Raw genomic sequence first — 22,777 nt, forward strand, 5'->3', positions numbered from 1 at the left:
ATTTTAAAAGTACAATTTTTTTCTAAACAAGTACTCATTTCTTAACAACATGGTAATTAAGGTCATTTCAAAGGCTATGGTTGAAGCAGACATGTCAGTCACCAGTTGATAGTGTTTTGCACAAACAGAATCCAAACCTAGAAGACTTCTGGGGCAAAGGAAGAGAAGATAAACATTTTTCACCTCTTTACTGCATTATTAAGCCTAACAATGCAACTGAAGTAACTGGAAAGCTGCTGCTGTGGCAAAGCTGAAGTGCAGGCTCTAGGAGGAAGATTATTACCAAGTTTTTGGAATGCTCCTCCAGCTGTGGAACTGTGCCTACACCGTGTCGTGCCAAGCTGTGTCCCAGAGTGTGCAGAACCAGGGTGCAGAGGGGGATCAAGTGGCCTCAGTCCAGCTGGGCTGCACAGGCACCTCGGCAGGAGCAGGGGTGGGTCACAGCTCCTACTCTGGCCAGCAGGAACCACTAAATGAGCTGCATTAATCACCCAGCCTCTCCCAGTGCCAGAGGTAAGGCTTCACTTGGATCTGACACCCTTTAAAGTCTGATAGTGTGCTCCCTCTTGCTGGCCAGCTTTTGTTTGTGGAGTTGGCCCCAGTTCCCTGGCTGGGTCATGCCAGTTATTACTTGGAACGTTGGATTTTTCATACTTTGGCTTTTTGAAAAGCAACAGCCATTTATTCCCAAGTGCACTCTGTGCAGACACTGGGCTGCCTTTCCATAAAACCTATCACTCTCTGCAGTTACCTTTCCCTTGCCTAGACAATGGTGTTGATTTTTTAAAAACCAGAGCTTCAGTCTCTCAGTGGCCTGGCATTTCTCTTTCTCTTTGCAAGGCCACTGGTGGTATTTTGTCACAGCACAGCCCAACCAGGCCCTGCTGCTTACCCCCAGAATGGATGGCAATAGGGGGTGCCTGATACCACAAATGTTCACCATTAGTTAGCACCTCTCTTCTCAAATTAATTTGTTCTAATCAGGAGGAGGAACCTTCACCCCTCTTCCTGGGAGGAACTCAAACGAGCTGCTTTGCCTGACTGGCTAAACAAACCAAACCCCTTCTCCTGCTTACAGCTCTTGCCACTGGTTAGCAGCTTTCCATGGAGACAGTAAGAACATGGAACCACATTTCCTGTGGCTGATGCTCAATTCCAGCTGCTTAATGCTCTGGCAGACATGAGCAGCTGCTCTCCTTGCCAAAGCCCTCAGGTGAGACCAAGAGCACTGGGCCGAGTGCACATGTTCAGAACTGACCACAAAGCCTTTTTCAGCAGAACATGCAGGAACAGCCACTCTACACTGGTATCACAGGTAAGCTTGGACATGGGGCTGCAGTGTGAAGTACAAGCTGGCCTGGGTTACGTGACACTGGCATTACACTACAGCAAACAGCAGGGAGGGGACAGAGCTGCCCTGGGTGGGACTTGCCTCTAAAAAGCAGGACCTACTGGGGACAAGGAACAAGATGGAACTGCACTTTAGGGCTGATCTTGCCTCTGCTTCAGACATATTTGTAAACAGGGTACAGAATAGCAGAGTTGTAGGAGATCACAGAAACCTGCCCAAAGTGACAGACTTTTGTGGTAGAGGAGAAAAGGAAGCTAGCCTATTACACACACAGAACTGCAGAGAGATGCCTGTCCTGCTCCTCTGGATGCACAAACAAGGTTATGGTTAGGGAATCTCTCCCTATCTCTCAAGGGCTTCTCCAAACTTATTTCAACCAATAATCTGGTCAAAACAATGTAAACATTACTTTTTAATGTCTATAGAATAACCACAAATGGCATTAGGATGAGGTCAGAATGGAGGTCTTGATTGTTTCTTACATGTCCATCTACAGACAGTACAAGGTTGAAATTCCACTTTTTATTTATGCCCCAGATCTTTGCACCCTTTGAGCATTTAGAGTACATGACTGTAAGTCTTTAGACATGAGCATTTTTCTAAACAGTAACAGAAGTGGATTAGCTGCAAGGATAACATAGCCATGTTGTAGTATAGAAGCTGCCCTGATCCTCTGGTTGTTGACAATGCATAGAAGATTTAGAATTATGGAACAACTGTCCCACCCCCCTCCCCCCCTTCCCCAATAGTGTTAACAAAAGCTTAATTTTCCAGTTTTAAAGTGCAAATGATTCAGATACAACTGCTGCTGGAACAGGTCTGAACAGAAAATGAAGTCCTCTTATGAGATGTTTTCCAGAATATAAAAGATGAGCTCCATTATGACTGGCCCCTCACTCAACTGACAGGCCCCTCCATGAATCACTGGCACTAAGGCACTGTCCAGGTCATTCATGTATTGACAGGGCAGTGGCTGTCCATTGCTCCCAGCTTGATAACCAACCTAAAAAATACAAAGAGTGGGTTTTAAGAACAGGACACGAGGCTGTGAGTCAGGGGGCAGGAAGGGAGAAGGAGCTGTGGTATCTCCCAGGGAAGTCAGGAACTTGAACTGGATCGAGCAGGCACTAAAGCAGCTTTTCCACTTGACTTTGTGCTTGTCTTCCCAGTGGATGCCTAAGCAAAAGGAAGCTTTTTCTGTTTTCTCAAAGCAGCTCCTTGGGATGAGCAGGACCCTCACATTTGCTGGCAAAAAGGCCAATTAAGAATCTTCTCTGAGCACAGAGCAGGTGCTGCTCATGCCATATGGGGGTCAAACCTACGTTAATTCAGGCTGAGCACTGGATCTAACAGAAGACCAAACAGCAGCCAGCACCATCTGATGAGCATCTGATACTGGTACTGCTTCAGCATTCTCCTGGTTTAAGTGTTGTATTCCTGTTCTGGGGAATGAACAAGAGAACAACCCCCCAGTTAAACCCAAACTACTGAAGACTTACTTGATCTGAATCCAGTGTAACACGCAGACCCAGCTTCGTCATTCCATCCTCTTTCAGCAGTTTCAGATGAGGACACAGAGCCAGACAGAAAGCTTTTGCCACATTTTCAGTCAGTCTGCTGTGATCAGCTGGGTCACTCAGACCATTGTGTTGCTCATCATTTTCTAGAAAAAACACCTGAAGGGAAGAATCAACACAAGATACAACACTTGGCTTTTCTAGAAAATTCGGGTGAGATGTCATTTAAACTTTTAAAAATGAAGATTTAAAAAGTAACTGTTCAGAGGAGCCCAGCAAAACCCACTAAAGGCAAGTCACCTTAGGGAGAAAAAAAACCAAACTTCAGAAGAAAGATTTAAATTTAAATAGTCCTCTGAAACCTCTTAGATCTGGTCAAAAGCCTTGCTATGGAAGTTCACTACGTATTGCACATAGTTTTAATAAAAACCTGGTTTTAAACAGATACTAAGTTCAGAAAAATTACACTTTTAATACAAGCCCGAAGATCTCTGCTATTTTTGCCACTGAACTTGTTTCTGTTGAGCCTGAGTGAACTGGGAAAAAAGGGCACACAGGGGCCAAGCTGCAGAATAAGGAACCTGGTTCCTCCTCAGCAGGCAAAGTGAAACACTTAAAGAAATATTTTGACACCAGCATTTGTATGTTGGCAGAGTCACAGCCAACATCAGCCATGCAAGCAGTTTCTGCATGATTTATGCCACAGCACTTTAACATGCAACATTTTAGAGAAAGTAGCTCGAAATAACATTTCTAAAAAACAATTTATATTAAGATTTGTCTCCATGTAGAAAGGCAGCTTTTAACACAAAGGCAAATGAAACCAACTGTTCCTGTGTGTAAGGCAGTGGGTGTTGTGGTCCCCCCCATGCTGAACACCCTGATGTGAGCAGTGGTGGCCGGTGCAGCACGGGCTGTGGCTGTGTCAGGGGGAGGATGCTTTACCCCGCAGGATGCCACGGTGCAGCTCCCTGTGCAGGCAGGAAAGGCACCACAGCCTCGTGGGGAAGCACAGCCTGCTTTCCTGGGGTGACTGGGGGTGCACTGCTGGCTGCAGTGCTGGGCTGACTGACCCACCTCTGTCCACCGGATCACCTTCCCGTTGGCCTTGTACTCAGAGCCGTGGAATATCTTCACACTGGTTATAGATTCCATGGATTTGCCATCAATGGGGCTCACAACGCTGCAAAAGGGAGGGAGGAGGGTGAGCTCTGGCTCAGCACAAGACCCTCTGCAGAAGAGAATGACCTTGGAATCAAAGGGCAGTTCCTGAAAGGGGTGACATGCGTAATGCAGGTGCAGAAGGACCTTCCTGGAAGGTTTCCAACAAAGCTTTGCAGCAGAGCTGAGATCCTGTAAGGTTCTGACAGAGTAATGAGGTGTTTCATACAGGTTGGATTTTTGCCCCTGTGTAAACTCAGTGTAGGCCATCAATACCTGAAACACAACTTACACAGCCCAGGACTTGATTGCAGAACCTAAGATTGATCTGGAGAGCCTGAAACTACAGAAATATCCTTTCTAGGTGCTGAGCCCTGAAATACGGAATCCATCACAACAGCACTTTACTGCCATAAATACTTCAGCTGCCAAATCCACCTTCCTTTTGGCTTAACTATCAAGTGTCCAAAGATACAGTTGATGTTCAGCAATTTTGTTTCCAGCTCTACTTAATGCAAACTAAGCACCAACAGAGCAAAGTGACCACAATGTGCAGGGTTCAGCACTGAGAGCTGGAGACAGGTAAGTAGTTTCCAATAACTGGATATTGGCAATGCCAAAAAAAATCCATAGCACTGCCAATATTCTAAATTTATGTCCCAAGCTCTGGTATCTCAATTCCATTTTCATTACAATTAATTGCATCTTATCACTCAAAACAGAGGTGCAGACTTTTAATTCCTATTGATTTGAAGACTCATGTGCCTTACAATTGTGCCTCACTTACTCATGTGCCTCACTTAAAATTTTTAACCAACATCAAGTGTTCCTCTACTTACCCCTTATTAAAGTTTTTATCATCTTCTACCCACTGAATATGAACATGTTCCTGAGGGTCTTCAGCATCTACTTTGCCACAGGTGATGGTGAAGTCTTTCATCTCTCTCAAGGCCTGTCTCAAAGAGTCCATGTTCTCAGCAGTTATCTGGACCATCACTCCATCTAGGGAACCAAGAAATTCTCATAAGCCAAGATAAGCCATGCCAAACAGAGCCTACTGTTTACAAGTAAGGTTAACATTTAACAGTGCTCCATAAACCCACTTCTGAACAGTCACATTCCTAAAATGCAAACCTGCTGAGTGCTGATGAGGGAACACACAACAGTAAGAGATGGGCAGCTCCCAGGTGAATTCAGCTGTGGCAAAGTCCCTCTTAGTTTGCCTCACAACCTGACACCTGCTCTAGGTCACCCCCAGAAACCCCACATGACACTGCTCCATTGGCTCTGGAAGCAGCAGTCCAGCAGTGACAGTGTTTGAGAAGTCAGTGCTTGCCTGACAGTGGCAAAAGATACAGAATTTGAATTCACAGAATTAAGGTTGAAAAGACCTCCAGGATCATCCTGTCAAGTCATTAACCCAGCACCACTTTGGGTGAATCTCAGTTATGACAAAAATAACATGAGTGAAACACTTCCCCATGTAGAGACTGAGTCTCCCTGTGCCTCTGTCTTACCCTAAGCTCCAATTAGGCACAGGAAAGGGCACAATGACCTGCAAGCTCTGGTGGCAGTGGGCTGCCCAGGGACCCCACCCATGGCTGCACACTCAGAGCTGTGAGCCTGGAGCTGGTGCAGCACCAGGAGCTCCTGCTCACCTGTGGGGCTCTGCCAACTGACTGCTCATGTGGGCACCACCAAGGGCAGGGACACTGCTACACCACTGCCTGCACTGTCACAGGTGCAGGGACTGACTGCACAGCTGTGCAGCTCTGCTAGCAGGCATTAACAGCTTCCAGCTGGAGCACCCCAGCAGCAGCTCCTGTGACACAACAAATCTGAGAGGGACCAGCTCAATGCTCTCACAACCTGTCATGTTCTCACCTGCCCACATACAAGCACACTGCAGAGCTATTTGGTGGCAGAGGAAGTTTAGGAGGGCTTTCTCTGCTGGTTGGTAGATTACACATTATTCTGTATTTCTTATGCTCACAATTTCCTCATTCAACCCAAACCAGTGAATTGATCACAGGCTCCCAAGCCAAGTATTTCATATCTTACCCTGATTTTCCTGGGACCCTGTTTTGCAGCATCTGCACAAATTCCTCCTTGTTAAAGGGAACTGTGTGGTTTTTGCTTAGAAGTAGGATAAAGCTGAAGCAGCAGCCAGACTCCAAGGCCCAAGGCATATGAGCAGAGAGAGCCCTTTCAGCTGCAGAGCTGAGCTGGGCAAAGAGAGAAGTGTTTCAAGCAAGCAGTTCAGTTCTTACCTTCCACTATACTGGATTTGGCAAGGAAGCCTGAGGAGGATTTTAAAGCTCCACTGAACACAAAGAAGCTGGCACCAGTCACTGCAATAACAACAACAGGAGAGATTTACTGAGGCTTTTGTCAAAGCAATGCCTTACCCAAGAATCAGGTATCAGCTCTATTGGCCACAAGAGGTGATTACCCTGAATGAGGACAAATGCTGCTTGGAATTATGGTGCCTGTATTGCACACCATAAACTTGGATATGCAAAGGCAGTTATGTTCTAAACTGGATTACAGTTTTTGTCTAAGTTAATGCTTGTACTTTATCACTCTCCCTATCCATGCCCTACACACCTCTGAGTTTCAGAATTACTAATTTTGGGCAACCAAATACACATTTACTTCTAAATGTTCCTACACAGGTGGCAGATTGTGACTGAGCTGTTTATGGATGACACTAACACCAACCCAGCAGCAAGGCCACAGCTCAAAGCCACTTGACTTAAAGGAAAATTATCTTCAGTGACTACTAAGCATCATGAACTTCCTGCTGGAAATCCCTCTTCTTGTCCCACAGATGAAGTTAACAGAAGTCAGACAAGACCATCAGTCCCAAGTGACATTCCATGCCAGTACATCTGCTGGAGTCACCAGTGACACTTGCAAACCATCCAAAGCAGCCTCTGTCTTGTTCTCATTTGGAGATTATATAAATGTCTTTCCCAGAAATGTCCCCAAACACACAACATTTAAATTCTCAGCACACAGCTGCTGCAGCCCTTCAGCCTAGTGTAACAAAAATATACCCTGGAAATTAGATGGTCTAATTAAGGTGAAAATGAGAAGCTGCTTGAAGATGCATTATTACAATGCTCCTGTGGTTGGTTATTCCTATTGAACTTTCTGTCCTACTGAATCTAGTCTTTCACATAGTGTAGGATCAAGCACAGGAAACCACAGCCTCACCTGTACATCCCACAATGCCAAAGGCAGCTCTCATTATTAATGGAGAGATGTTGCCTAAGCCAGTTCCAGCACAAAGCTGCCCAGTCAGGGACACCAGTGGTCAGACTGATTTTTCTCTATAAAAACCTGGGTGAAACCCAGCCAAACCCAGCTGTAGCCAATTCACAAAGCTGGGGCAGCCACACAGGGGCCAAGCAGCCACACAGAGCAGCAGAGCCAGGGCTCCCCTCACCTTTCCTGGGCTGGTTGTGGATGCTGATGGCCTGTGTCTGGTAGTTGCCGTCGTCATTCTGCACACACACCAGATGTGAGTCTGCCTTCTCATTGAAACACGCTCCCCCTGCCAGCACGTGCTCGTTGGATTTGTTCATGGCTTTCATCATCTGCAAACACAAAGCTTTAGCATTTCCACCCAGCTCATCAAGCAGTTCATAAATAGGTCGTTCTTGGAGCAGTTTAATCAGAAGCTTCTCAAGTTCTCATATTCCATGTCAGGTTTTAGCACTCAGAGCCCTAAACTGCTTTTGAGAAGAGGGTTCAGGTCTTTTACTGCCTGGATACTTTAAAGTGCCATCTTGTGTGCAATTAAGATAAGCGGTATAAGGGATAGCTGAGCTACAGAAATTGCAAAAGCTGTTATCTCTGCCTGGTTTTAAAAACACACGGGGAAAAAAGCCATGAGAAAAACCCTGGGAGGAAATACTTGACTTGTTTATACAATACAGTTGGTAATGACATAAATCATAAATGCCCCTCCACAGTTCAGTGCCACATGGGCTCTCAGACTGCGGCCATTTCATCCTGTACTGCCACAGCCAGACATTAAAACTTCAGTGTCTCTGTGCTTCACCTGTATGAACTGGTGAAACTGGGATCAATGGCCCAATTTAAGACTTCTAAAAAACATCCAAATTTTCTTTTGCTGCAAAGGAGGCCTCCAGAAAGCATCCAAAAAATTTGTGACACATTTGCCCTTCTGCTGACTATTATCTAACATACACCGAGTTAGACAAAATACCCCTGTAGATTATATAGTTTCTTTTCTCCACTATTCCTCTTCATGGAGGTTCAGACTTGGTGATTTTTGATACAAAAGAAAACTGAGGGAGTCACCCAACTCTGGAATTTGTTTCAAACAGGAAAATTACATGTTTGCTTAAAATAAAACAAGTCAAATTAAATGACACAAATCCCCCTGCAGTGAAAACCCAGAAAAATACTGAATTATTTGACATATCCTAACAGCACTCACACTCCCACCTCTGCTTCCTGGAGCTCATAAGCATCCAGGCTACACACAACACATTTGTCTCTCTCAGTCCAACGTAAAACTTTAATTACAGTGTTAGGAACATTAACTTATTCTTGCTATTGACAAATGTTCGCAGGTGTAATGTTTGGGGAAGAAACTGATTTTGCATCAGACAACGGTGTCTTTCATTCTCCAGTTGATCATGCCATGCTCCAGACACTGGGTTTTAGCTCCAGAACAGCCACGTTTATGGAGCCCAGCAGTTGCCTTCAGCACAACAAGAAATAACTGGATGTGGCAACTGTGCTTCCTTAGAAGGCAACTGATTAAGAAATTACAGTCACCTTTGCTGAGGAACTAAACAGACAACTAGGGCCCTCTAAGCTATAGAACATTTAAATGATTTTGAAGACAAAATATGTATTTAATAGAAAAACTATATATGAACGTGTAATTTGTTAAACACAGGTTGAAATTTCCCCATTTAATACACACATGAGATTTCAAATTAGTTTTTCACTTTTTAGATATTGAAAACATCCAAGTAAGTCCTTTCTAATTAAATAAAAGTAAAGGTCTTATTATTTAATTCATCTTGAGACTGGCTCAGTTGGTTAGAGGAAGGTGATGGTAACACCAAGGTCATGGATTTGATCCCTGTATGGCCCATTTACTGTTGGACTCGATGATCCTTTTGGGTCCCTTCCAACTCAAAATATTCTGCAAATTTTAATTCAAAGTAAACTCATGAAAAATTCCTATTAATGTGACTTTTGAAATGAATCACAAGCCATGAACAATGTTAAATAAGTAACAATTTCTCCATTTAAAAGTTGGATCCTTTCATCAAACTGGGAAGGGAAGCTGAGCACAATGCAGAGGTTTTGCTACATCCCTGACAGAGGAATTCCCTCAGTCCTGCTCAGCCCATGCCTGCACAAGTGGAGCTGACACCTTGCAAACACCAGGCACAGCTGACACTGAACTGCATTATCTGTGCCACTCCAGACTGAATTCATTCAGACCTCACTGACCTCTCCCATTCCGGCACAACTGCATCAAAAATTAAAACACCTTTTAACAGACCCTTTATCTTCATCAATTTAATATTTTTCAAACTTCATAAAAGAACACTTTTTTTTCAATGAATCTTTTTTACTCACTTATTTAACTCAATGCTTCTTGCAGGGAAACTCTCTCTTGAGATAAAGCTGCATTCTGCTCTGATCTTACAAGAACTTTACAAATACCATTCTGCTCAGGAGGTTTGCTCTCACCCCAGCTCTGACAGGTTTCAAACTACCACGTTAACCCCCTCTCTTCAGACAGAACATGAAATCAATCCCTTTCTCCACTGTTCCCTTTCATTACTGTTCAAATACCTCCTCCCCCAGCTTTCTCTAGTTAGCAGCACTAACTCCTACAAATGCTGACTGACTTTCTCACACCAGAAATCAAGTATAGAATTTCAATGTTGAGGGAACTTTTACATAAAATAATCAGCAATTCAACAAATACTACTCAAATGCTTTGAGTGGGAACACACAACACAAATGAGAAAAGTTAATACATGCTTTCTTCCTAATTTACCTCGAGTGTAAAGTTTGTCAACTTACTTGCTCAAATCAAACATATGATACTTTATGTAAATGGTTCAAAATCCTGAAGAAAAAGAGTTTAAGAGTTTAATTAATAGTAAATGGAACTGCATTCTTCCTGTGAAACCAGGCTCATTCACTTCCAAAAGCTGCGTGCATCACACAGTTAGTGTTTGCTTTTGAGGCATTTTGCTTTAGTTGTAGTGAATAAAGTAAAAATTCCTCTAGATCACACAGGAACTGTACACAAATGTATGTTTTATAAGTATTACCTCATTATATCTGTTGCTAGGTATTTTGATGCTGGTTTTTCTGACTTCCATATCAACCACTAAACCTTGGACCACAGGCAGTGTATACTGGTAGTTTCTGAAGTCCTGAGAATTAAAACAAGATTTCAAGTTAGCTACCATCAACATCATTAACACTGTAGGTTTCATAACTATCCTGGTGACTACTACTTAGCCCATTCAAATAACTGTAATCAGTGACTGGAGGTAGGGAGGGACAGAGTCACCACAGCGTGTAACCCATGTAATTGCAGTACACAAATGAAAGAATATCTCTTACATCAAAATTAATGCTCTCCAGCCCTGAATATCATCACTGTATGTAAGAAAATTTGCTCTCTGTGTTCTGTTACATTACTATATGGAGTTATGAGTTTTTCTAGCGAGATTAGTTTTTCTAGTGAGATTAAGTCATGCATCAAAGAGAATTTCCTATATTGAAAATACTTGCAAAGTAGGAAGAGATAATAACATCCCTTCAGTTGGAGCACAATGTAATCAGAGAGCTGTGACTACACACTGATGACCCAGCACTTCTGAGGAAGCAGTCTGAGCAAACAATGCACTAATTTCAAGATCCAAACATCCTCCAGCAAACAGGTTTGGGATATTGATTTGGGTACCTTGTTACAATTCACTGTTCTGTTGACAGCTAAAACCCACTCTCAGTAACTGCAAAATCAACTACTTCCTCTTGCATCTCCTGGACCTTCCAGATACCTGGAGCCCCCATGTCTCCACACAGATCCAGTCACACCAATGGAATGCACACATTCCATCACAGACTTACTGCAAGGAGGTTCATGATTGTGTGTCCAGTCTCTCCAAACAAAGGCTTACGGAATCTGACACTAAAAAGTGGGCATGGATAAACTGGAAAAAAACAGAAAAGAACAGGTCAGATGGAAATTTACATATTCAGATTCTGCAAAACCAGACCCAAATCTCATCTGGTTGAATGTGGTAAGCAGCAGCTAAAGAAGAGAGTAGGAAGACTGCAATTTAAAAAGCAAAAGGGCAGAAGGGTTCAACATTGTAATGACCTCACATGTGTCATGGCTGCTTGCTCACCATGCTAGAAACAAGAATAATTATGTGGAAAGCTTACAGGTGCCACCATGCAGGACTGAACTGAGTGACCTGGGCCCTGATGGCAAAGATGACCTTTCTTCGTGCTTTTTTCAGGATGCTTCTTGGAAATGGCTTCTATTTTTGCACAACCATCCTGCTGTTCTCCACTACAGCATCATCAGTCTTTCTGTTCTGTGGCTAACACATAACATTCAAGTGATAATCCAGATTATTTTATTTCCTGTTTTCATTATTTCATGAGAATCTGCCAAGCTCCACAGGGGTACATCAAAAACAATTTAAAGGACATTTATGGTATGTCAGTGATGTAAAGTATCTGCATTCCTTGGCTGACATCCATACCTGTAAAACATCTGATGCAATTCTGAGTGTAGGGCATGGATCTGGCTGCATTACGTTATGTTGCAGCAGAAGCCATCACAATGTTTGGAACATGACTCATGCACTGGTACATAATGCCAAGGTTTCGTAAACACATGCTTGAAGGAGGATTCCTAAGCTATCCCCAGGCAAACACTCAGCCTGATTTCCCTAAACGCCACACTCCCAGTTCCCAGTGTGGTCATAAGGGACTGCAGAGCACTCAGCATCATGTGAATAACATGAGGATTTCCTGATGGAAATCAGCTCCAGCTCTGCACACTGATTTGATACCTGGAAGCACGACACACCACATGCAACCAACCCCTGCACAGTGCCCTGAGGCACCAGCAAGGGCTGAATTTCCTGTGTCTGCCACCCTGGTTTCAAGCTCCATCCCAGATGCACCGAATTCCCTGTGCCTGAGCTGCTGGGCTGACCTGTGGATGCTCAGCAGATGTTTTCTGCACACCCAGCAACCCGAGGGCCTCCTGCATCTGATCTGCACAGCCAGCAGCACTGCACAAATGGCTGGATTCTGACAGCTCCACCAGCAAAGAGGATGGAAGGAAACCCAGAAAACCTGGGCCACAAAGCAGCACCTTCCAGGGAGAAACTGAGGCAGTGCCCTGCAGTCACAACTGGCACAGCTCAAGGGAATATGTCTAAATCCAAACCATAGCTGTAGGAATGATGCAAAGCCTGGCTTCCCAGGTACTTTTCTTTGTCACTATCAAAACACTTCTTTCTGTGCTCAGAAACAGATGTCACATCCAAAATATGAGCATTTTTGTTTGTTTTTATAAATACTTACGGGAATAAATGTACTACTTTAAAAATGCATGCAGATATACACAAAAACCTACACACCTATAACATGAATGTTTCTTTGCACAAGTTTAAGCTTCAAGCCTCATCCTCAGAAGGCAAATTTTGCGAATTTTATTTTTCTCCTCCAGCAACACACATATTTTGTGGAAAATTCCCAATGTTCTCAAAACTTTAAAAGTTAAAGTGACAAATCTCTGCATAGCATATTATAAAACTTATTTTAAAATGTTATTTAAAACTTATTTAAAATGTTCTGAAAAAGTTCTGGAAAAAATTAACAACAGACCATTTTCATAGTAATTTAGATTAATGAGACATGCCAATTGAAACTGCAGATGAGCAAAACATAAAATTTTTGGCCCATTGTGGTGGACAAACTGCCAGTAATGTCTTTGCTCCAGCAATGGTCAATGTCTTTTCAAAATTATTTTATCTTAACTTTATGCCAATTTTATGCTAACTGCTAAGATTTTATTCAGATGAAACATTCTCTCCAGCCTATTTATTATGAGTTCCAACAGAATTTTTGCAACAAACTGCCAAGTTTGTTGCCCCTGCACACATATTGTTACTCTCTGGCCTTAAAAACCTAAAAGCAAATGGTCTTTCGTTTTAGTATAGAAAGAGCTTAACATCTCAAAGCTCTCCCTGGTGCTAACTACACCAGCTAATCAGACTTGTTCTGCACATAACTCTCAGGTCACTAAATGGATACAAACATGCTCAGAAACAGATTTGTCTCCACAAAAACCTCCCTGATGAGCCAGCAGAGCTGTAAAAAGGCCGTAAGTCCCATCACCACCTCGGTGCTGCACTGTGGGTCTGACACACAGCTTTTCCTTGCCTGTTTGAGCCTGGGTGGCTCTGACAGGTAACAGTCCATGGCTGGGAGAGTGCTCTGAAGCAGAATTCATCCATTCCCCTCCAGCAGTGCCTGCTACTCACGCCTGTATTCAGCTCCAAGCCTCAGCATCAGCCGGATGGGGAACACTTTGGCCCAGGGCGTCTCCCACTTCTGGATGAGGATGCCAAACAAGTAGGGTGGGGTTGGGAGCACCAGGTCCTGCAGGGACTGATAGGTTGCTGACACGTACAAGAACCCTCCGTGTTCTTTGCTTCCAAGGAAGCTCTGGCTGAAAAAGGAGTGTCCCAGGTTGCCAACAATGTTACCTATGGGAAAAAGAGGAGTTCATGACTTCACTGGATTGAGAACTGAATCAAGAGTGTCAGGAGTTTTTCAGAAGGGAAAAAAAATCCGTATTAAATTCACTTTTCTTCCTGTGTATTAACCACATCTGAAGCAATGATTTGCTGCACACAGGTGCTCAAGTTACCTCCTGTGCAAAAGTGCCCCAACTTGGCCTTGATACTTCCAGGGATGGGGCAGCCACAGCTGCTCTGGGCAACCTGTGCCAGGCCCTCACTGCCCTCTCAGGATATCACAGGAGAGTTCAGGCCAGTATTGCTGTTAAGGTGGTACCTGAAATGTCCCCCTGGCACTACAGACACACCCACACAAAGCCTTTTTTCAGTGCCTTACTCAAGGGACTTCCACTGCAGAAGCTGCTGTTGTTTGAACTAAACTTTTGAATTCAGCTGCAATTTAAGGATGGATGTGCACCTGGTCAAGCAATTAATGTCCCCTGGTTGTCCTTCCATTTAGGCAAACCACTGGGGTTTGCTCAGACATATATTGAAGATCTAGGTCATTTCAAGAATTACACAAAAGACTGTTTATTTCATTAGTACACTTAATGTAAAATGCAACTGAGAGACACAGGGGAGAAACATCACTAATTTTTATTCACATTTTCACTCTTTGATGCTTCTGATTTCCAAAACTGTTTACACTCAAATGGCTGAATGAATCTGAATGCTGATTAGGTTATTATAGCATCCAACATAGCATTTAACATCGAAGCAAAGAACCATGGTGTGATTCCTTTTATCAAATGACAACAACAGCATGCAAATAATGTACAGAACAGCTGATCACAATTCTCCATAGGAAGATGTGAATATTAATAGTGCTGATTTGCTCTCACAGAAAAAGGCAATTTCTGAGAACATGGTGTGCTTGATCACACCACTCATGAGGAATTGCATGGGATTGAGGTACTCATGCAGACCTCCTGGGCTTCTGCAGCAATCCCAGGCTTTCCCACCTGCAGACAGAGATGGCTAACTAGGAGTTTCTGCTCCTTCTCCACCACCAGAGTGTTTTTATCTGAACTCAAAGCAGTTATGTGCACGTCTCCATCTGCACATCCACTGAACACTACCTGGAGAGTTTCTTCCTTTTACACATGATACACGCACAGACAAATGCCAGGTTTTAAGTAAGTAAAAACATGAGTCACAGAAGTGATACTTTGACATCCTCAGTAATACAAGTTATAATAATACAGCTATTCCTGCTCTCCCTCTGGAGATGTGGCCATACTGCTTTGCACCCCTCCAGACCACCCTGGCACAATCATCTCTCAATATTGTCCTTCACATTACCTTGGGTCCTCCAGCTTTACATATAGTGACTGGCAGGTCTGTAAACAAAAGGCTCCTTTTAGACTCCAACTATCAAATAAGCTCAAGGGGTTCCTTATTTTTCACATTTCATGGCCCTTTGTGGATTTTTTCTGTACTCACAAATGCTGCACAAAGTAAGATATTAGGTTCCCTGTTAGAAGGTGACAGCTTTGGCAGCCCCGCATCCCATAGCAGGGTGAGGCTCGTTCAGAGTTTGCCACTGTCCTGCAAAGACAACCTGTAATTTTACAGATAGACACAGGCCAAAGCTGACATGATCACACAGATCAAACTCCAGAACTCTCAGAGTGGCTACAACTTCTTAGCTGAGCATGCTTGATGAAAAGTAGCTACTGATCAAACTACCATGAATAACAGAGCCACATCAAATGTCAGCTGCCAAGAATCCCTGCTCCTGCCTATGTGCAAATGTAGCTCTGTCAGCTGTGCTGGGACACTAATGCCTGCTCAGTGAACCACCAGTGCACCAACGTGGGCATCCTGCTAGTGAGTGCAAACCAGTGTATGCACTGGTGTTCATGAGAAATATTTTCACTTATCTAAAATAGCTGCTGGCACTCGTTTGCTTTTGCAGTTTCCACCTACCCTCACTAATCGCCTCTTCTTCATTTATACTTCCTTTTCCCCTTCCCATCTGTTCTTACCCAAATAGAGCTACAGGCCTGATAATAAAGTTACTTGGTGAGGTTCTCAGCTCCAACAACATGATCACAATAATCCTTTTTACCCTTCAAGTGTATGACGTGTATAAACTGCCAAACTGCACCAAATTCTGCCCCCTCTTCTGTGTATTTTCTGTGTGCAAGAGGCCAGGCAAAGTGCAGCTGTACAATCCTGTATGGAACTGAGACGTGTGGCACTGCCCACTGGAATGACAAAGCAACCAGACATTTCCACTTGAGACTGGTGCCAAGTGCTGCAGCATGAGGGGATGACTACTTATTTTTTCTGTTTCAGGAGATGGAGCCTCAAGGCTCACATGCCTGGGATGCCCCTTAATAATAATTTTTCAGCCAACAGAAACATGGAAAAACCCTCAGAGTTGAATCTGCAACTCAGCTGCTCAGCCCTTTCCTTCCATAAACCACAGCATCATAAATTACTCCTGACACAAGCAGCTTGCAAAGTGCAAGATCCAAGAGGCTGCCACCACTTCAATAGAACAAATTACTGGGATTAGGTAGCTGTGCTGCAATTCATTATTTATAACTGCTCAAGAGCTTGGATGTGGACAGCATGGGAAGAAGCAAGTGCTATCCTACACACTTCTTTAGTGCCCTTTTCAGTCAGCACAACCAAGTTAAAAAGCTTCTTTGGGCTTGTCCCTCAAACATTTCTGGCCTCACCAGGGGCTGTCAGTCTTTCCTGCCCTGTCTCTGAAGGTGATTCCAAGCCAAGGCCTCACCAAGAAGTTGCTATTCCCAGCCTGACATTGTCAAACCAAACCCATTGCACCATTACACATTTTAAGCACAGAACTGTTTCAGAGGCTTGTAGAGAAAGTGTAGGCGTCAGAAAAACCTTCAAAAATAACTATACTTTGCAAAAGCATGTAATTTAATTTAAAACACATCACAACTTCCTTTCTAATGAGGCAATCTCAGAGTGAGCAGAAAGGTGCCTTTCCATATATTAAGTTCTAGCACCTGATACCTGACATCTGACATTATTTAGGAAGTGCTTTTCAGTGTGCATGATGCATCTAAGCAGTTCTACTGGAGGTCAGTACTTATTCTCTTCTCAATTATACTGGGTTATCCTTGACTTTAAATCTTAAGCATCCCTACAAAATTCTCCAGAAAAAAAAAGATGCTTTCATCCACAGTGTTTTGAATTCTTCACTTAGATATCTCTCCATGATGAACAATGTGCTTTGTATAGCTGTTTGGCAATCCCTTCTGGCCTCAAAATAGTCTATACCAGGAAAGGTAGATTGGGGCGGGGGGGAAATTCCTGCACTGGTTTACTGCCCTCAATGTGTGGTGAAGCCAGTTAGGTACTTTTACCAAAAAAATTCTTAATGCATGCTTCCTATCTTTTGGTCAAAAAAAAGGTAACAGCATCCAGACTCAGACAAGGCATTTATTTGTGGCTTGGGAAAGTCCATCAGCCTTATTCCACTGCCATCCAGAACAGCCAGGAATTGCCATGCACCAAACTCTGCTGGCATCCTGAAAACCCCAGCACCCGAGTCCTGCAGCAGGAAATGCAAAGCAATATTCACCTGTGAACAATCTTGCCAGATGGATTTTCTTCAAGAGCAACTGAGCACATTTCCTTTGGAAAAGGAACACAAACCAAATCACTCCAAGAGCCACAAAGAGCAACAGAAGAGCCAAGACCATGAATGTACCCTGATGCCCCAACACATCTGGTGCAGGTGCCAAAACTGAGAAAAACCTCCATATCAGCTCCACATTCAAAGTTCTGGCCATAGTCAGTGTCTCTTTATTGAAACACATCAGAAAGTAATTTGGAAAGAACCTACTCCTATTGCCAAAGGCCATAATGCTTCACTTACTACCAGTGAGAGCAGCAGCTGCCAGCATCCAAAACTCTCTCAGGCTACTCTGTGGCAGTGTTCCTAACATCACTCACTCACCTCATGCAGTTTGATTTTGTCTCCACCTTTCCACAGACCAATTGCAGGGGTGTATTACTTAGTTAACATGTTCTCTGTTCAGAACATCTACATGGGCTTATTCACAGATCTACTATTAACTACCACCATATTTGATTAAAACCATGCTGGGTAAAAAAAGCACAAACTGTATCTGGGATAGACCCACCCTCACAAGGAATATCCCCAAAAACCAGGGTGACCAAAAACCCATTTCAGGCAGTTGCCAGATTTACATTTCTACTACAAAAGTAACAGTAGCTTTTATTGTCTTCCAGCACAGAGCTGATGCACTAGGGCATCTCTGGCAGCACTACATTAACACTTCCAACTGCCTCAAAGTACCCATTCAGATGGACAGAAGTCCTCATTTTCCCATTCACTGCCAGGCCTATAGCCAACAGACAAGGATAATCATGGGATTACTACTACAGCACTGCAACTACTACAACCACAACAGAAATCATTAGCTTCCAATTTCAAAACAAGAAAAGCAACACAGCAGGGAGCTTGGTGACAGAGGGGCCAAAGGAAAAGTGATGAGAAGTGAGCAGCAATAAATACTTGCCTTAACTGACTTTATTTTTTTATAACTTGCATGCATATAGCCTAAAGTGAAAAAGACCATTTTATCCTTCAAAATCTCTCTGCTACCATCCCACCAGAGCCAGCCTGCAAACAACACCCAGCACAGAGGGCAGGACTCTGCCTCCAGAACAAGTCAGCCCCTCAGGAAAGTGGAAACATCTGGGAAGAGGCATGAGTACATACAAGTACTTTGTGCTTCTAGGCTTGAGCACAGAATTCAAGCTCCTAAATTCATGTGACTCATGAAGAAATCATTTGCTATGGACTGGGCTTTAATCCAACAAACAAAAAGGGATGCTGTGTTTTCCCGCTGAAAACAAGACCAAGAAATCTAAAATCACTTCAAAGCAATATCAACAACATAAAAAGTAATTCTTGTTTCCATTCCAATAAAAAGTACTGTATGTGCCTTTTTATTTTATTACTGTTTTTAAGAAAACTTATAGTAAACGAAATAAATAAAATCATCCACAGAATTTATTTCAGTTTCCTGATATAGAACACATTTAAGCCGACATATTATATAATGAAAAATTAAATGGCAAGGCAGGCTGTTAAATAGTCTCTAAATTCTACTGGGAATTCTTGTTTGCTCTAAATGTCTAAATCATCTCACTGCCAGGAGAGGTGCAGTACCTCTGAAATGAACAGCTTGGAAAGCACGGCTCCACCTCCAAGAGCAGAACTGCTAACCACTTCCAAGGGATTACAGACACCCAACTGAAACCCCTACAGCATCACCTCCTCTCTGCCTGAATAATATTTAAAGCAGCCAAGTTACAAATATGCTAACAGATCCTTCTGCCTCTCAACGCATGCCTTGGAAAGAAAAAAAGGATGGATGTTGAAAGAGTATTCCCAAGTGCTTTGGGAATTCATCAAGGTGCACTATCTACAAAACCTGCAGGCATTATGCAGTAACTGAAGATATCTGTCTACTCATCCTTCATGTCTGAAACACAACACACAGCAGATCCTACCAAAAGAAAACACACAGTGGAATTCTTCAACAGCGACATTTGGTTTCTGATTAAGAATTTTACAATAGTAAGCAGCTCTTTGCACCAGTGGAATTGTAGGATATCAAATTACTACCACTACAGTACTAAAAAAAGAATTACAAATACATTATGTAGGAGTTATAAATTATGTATTTCTGTAGTGTAATTATACAGAACTTCATAGCAATATACACACCAAGCTGGATTTATATCTGCAATATACATATATATGCATTTATATACACATGCTTGCCATTTTTCATATCTATCTCCCTCTGAATAACATCATTATAAGACAAAGAAAATGAACTGAGGTTTAGAACAGTAGTTGTTTGCCATGCACATGAGATCCATTATGACATGAGATAACAATACATTCTGAACCTGGCAACCTCCCTGAACAAGCTGACCTTTATTGTACAAAGATATTTTAGGAAACAAATATCTTTCATTATTTTATTAAAGTACTGGATTCAATCACTCCAAAGGCATTACAAATGATAACCAGAACCTCCTGTAAATGTATTTTCAGCATATAACCTTAATGTGATTCAATTTTACCTCTGGAAAACAAGCTTTATCTTCTGATGAGTGGAACCAAATACTTATAATATTTCCTTATGCAAGGATTTTTGAATTCTAAGGTTCAACAATAAAACCTAGAAGTGGGAGCCTATTTACTTAGTAAATGTAAAATGTGCAATGATTTATATAAAAATCTTGCAATCAAAGATACAAAAATTCAGAATTCAGGGATCATTTCTGACATGCTCTACAGTTCATTCTAGGCAAACATATATATATATATATTATTTTAAAATATAAATAGGATCTCCATAATGTAGTAACAGACACAGGCAGTATGAGAATCAAACTTCTGAACTACCTGGTCAGGAGATATTGAACATACTATCCACAAGAATTCTCAACATTTTCTTTCTGGCTGGAAGATCTTTGGAGCAACTACCCAGGTTAGCAGCATTTTATCTGGTGAGATGACTAGAACACTGGATGCTAAAACCCAACAACTCATCTCCCTGTCAGCTTTTATCCTTAATATATATATATATTTTTTTTTTCCCCAAAAAGAGCCGTCTGCTGTGACAAAAATGTATCTGACCCTGTATGATTTTTAACATTTTTAACAGAGAGCATTCCTACCTGCTAAGGCATCCCGGTAAAGTTGCACAAAATGGTTAAAGATATCCTTAGGCAAGCATTTCTCATCAGGCAAACACTGCAGGAGAATGATGATCTCCGACTGCCCCACGGCGTGCATGCCTTTCGTGGTGAAACACCAGCACTTCCTGTTCACATCTGCACGGAGGCAAACATGGATCAGCAGAGCAGACTTGCAAAAAGGATGCCTAAATTTCACTGCAGGAAGACAGCTCTTGCAAGGAGCAGTTTTACAGCACGTATTGTTGTGTTATCTGTCACACAGACAAATTACGTCCTACATCTGTTACCGTGAGGGCAAGCACATCCAAAACAAGAGCAGCTCAGTAATTCCCAGTTTACAGCTAAGGAAGAACCAGAGTATTACAGCTCCCAGTCAGATTTTGGGATTAACACCACAGAACAGACTTTTAGCAGTTTCTGTATTCAAATGAAAGGACAGGATTTAAATGTGAACCAAGGAGCCTGGGAACAGGCTAGGCTGTTGGCTGTGTGTACAATGATCCAGACAACTAAAACAGCTTCCAGCAGTGATATCTTCCTTAATATATGGAGACCTAGATGTCAGGTGTCTCCATCAGACCTCACTGTGTTGTTCTGCTTCACAGGGATGTTAGTAATGATACATGTTCTGAGATTCATTTCTTGAGACTGTAAAGTTATTGAAATAAACCTGTGTCTATAATATATTACCTTTTCATACATTTGTAAAACATTGTACTGCAATCCAAGAGATGCTGAAAGGTTTATAAACAACTTAATAACACAAAACTGTCCTTCCCAATTTCTCCATCGTGTTTCTATCCAGTAGAGAACAGCTGAGGAACTGGCATGAGAAGCCATCCATGTGCCTCCCCACTCCTCCCTCAGCACAGGTACACACAGGCACAGGACACAAAGGGACAGAAGAGGTGCACAGGGGCATGGAACCTCTGCAGTATTAGGGGATCCCATCTGCTTTTTCCAGAATGGGATGACAGGGGAATAAGTGAAGCAACCAAAGGAAAATGGGTGATAAAATACCCTGCCCTGCTAAGCTCTACAGGAGACACTGATCTCCAAACATGAGACTGGAGGCTCTATCAGTCCAGTTTATATTTTCTACATAAAATTATTTATGTAGAATATATTTAGTTTATATTTTCTACCTTAAATTCTGGTGATACCTAAATCACCAGAAAAGGGCCTTTTGACATTTAACCTAATATGGCTCAATACAAAGTTTTCAACCTGTACACTTTTTCTGAGACTCTCCTACCAAATAAAAATGCTGCTGCTCCTACTGATAATCTAGATAACATTCCCCTTCTCATAGACTAATACTTATTTAATAATAAACACTTACAATTTACTATTTTTACCATGGACAGCAAATTAGCATTTAAAACAAATACTAGAGGGTCAGGGCCACCATCCTCCAGCTGCTGCATGACAGAGATCTGAGAAGGTCTCTCTTCCACAGCATAGTCTACGAAAGAAGCAAACACATGAATTACTGGTATGGACTCTACATTATAATCAGATAACCCCAATACAAATTCTTTTTACTGTTTTGACCGTTTAGACAAAAATTTATTTAATTATTGCTGGTTTAAGTGATTGTTTCCTAGACTGGTATTTTCAAACTTCAACCGAATTTATGAGATAGCCTCTGTGCATCCTTAGAAAGGTGCATCTTGTTTCAGAAAAATAACTATTTTTCAGTATTAACTAGAGGAGAAAATTGAAATCATATTGAAAAGTGTGTCACAATGTCAACTGAAATCCCAAATGACTAAGAAGTTAAGAATTGTTAAGAATTTAAATCACAGTAAGGCTGAACTACCTGAACTACCATAAACAGCTAACACAGGATGGAACAGATCTGAAATTAAATACTGCTAACATTTTGGTTTTGACACTATCCTGAAATAAAAGGTTACTTCCAGCTTAACATTAGAAAAGCACTGTGACAACAAAATATCTAATAAGAATAAAACAACCAAATAAGAGAAAATAAGTTAATTCAAGGAATGTATTAAAGGATGTCATGAAACAGACTGTGGAAAGCAACTTCACATAAACACACATTTTCTAATATTTTCAAAATTAGTTTTTAATTTTCTGAAGCCTCCTTGATTTGGATTCTTTATAAGGGGATATCACAATGACTAAAAGCTATATTGTGGGCC

General features: G+C 42.2%; 1 protein-coding gene across 3 annotated transcripts in view; it reads right to left on the bottom strand.

Moving 5' to 3' along the window:
- Positions 1-1,853: 1,853 nt before the first annotated feature.
- ZFYVE9 (zinc finger FYVE-type containing 9) overlaps positions 1,854-22,777 on the bottom strand; it is a 55,752-nt gene continuing 34,828 nt past the window's right edge. For all 3 annotated transcript variants that reach the window (XM_021529392.3, XM_021529383.2, XM_021529399.3), the window contains exons 9-19: positions 21,952-22,074; positions 20,589-20,744; positions 13,617-13,841; positions 11,179-11,261; positions 10,371-10,475; positions 7,481-7,631; positions 6,300-6,380; positions 4,869-5,031; positions 3,946-4,051; positions 2,851-3,027; positions 1,854-2,354 (exon numbers count right to left, since the gene is read on the bottom strand). In XM_021529392.3, coding sequence (XP_021385067.1) covers positions 2,193-2,354; positions 2,851-3,027; positions 3,946-4,051; positions 4,869-5,031; positions 6,300-6,380; positions 7,481-7,631; positions 10,371-10,475; positions 11,179-11,261; positions 13,617-13,841; positions 20,589-20,744; positions 21,952-22,074 — 1,532 coding nt within the window. In that variant the 3' untranslated portion in view covers positions 1,854-2,192. The remainder of the gene's footprint in view (positions 2,355-2,850; positions 3,028-3,945; positions 4,052-4,868; positions 5,032-6,299; positions 6,381-7,480; positions 7,632-10,370; positions 10,476-11,178; positions 11,262-13,616; positions 13,842-20,588; positions 20,745-21,951; positions 22,075-22,777) is intronic.

Source organism: Lonchura striata, chromosome 9 (assembly GCF_046129695.1).
Source record: "Lonchura striata isolate bLonStr1 chromosome 9, bLonStr1.mat, whole genome shotgun sequence".
NCBI lineage: Eukaryota > Metazoa > Chordata > Aves > Passeriformes > Estrildidae > Lonchura > Lonchura striata.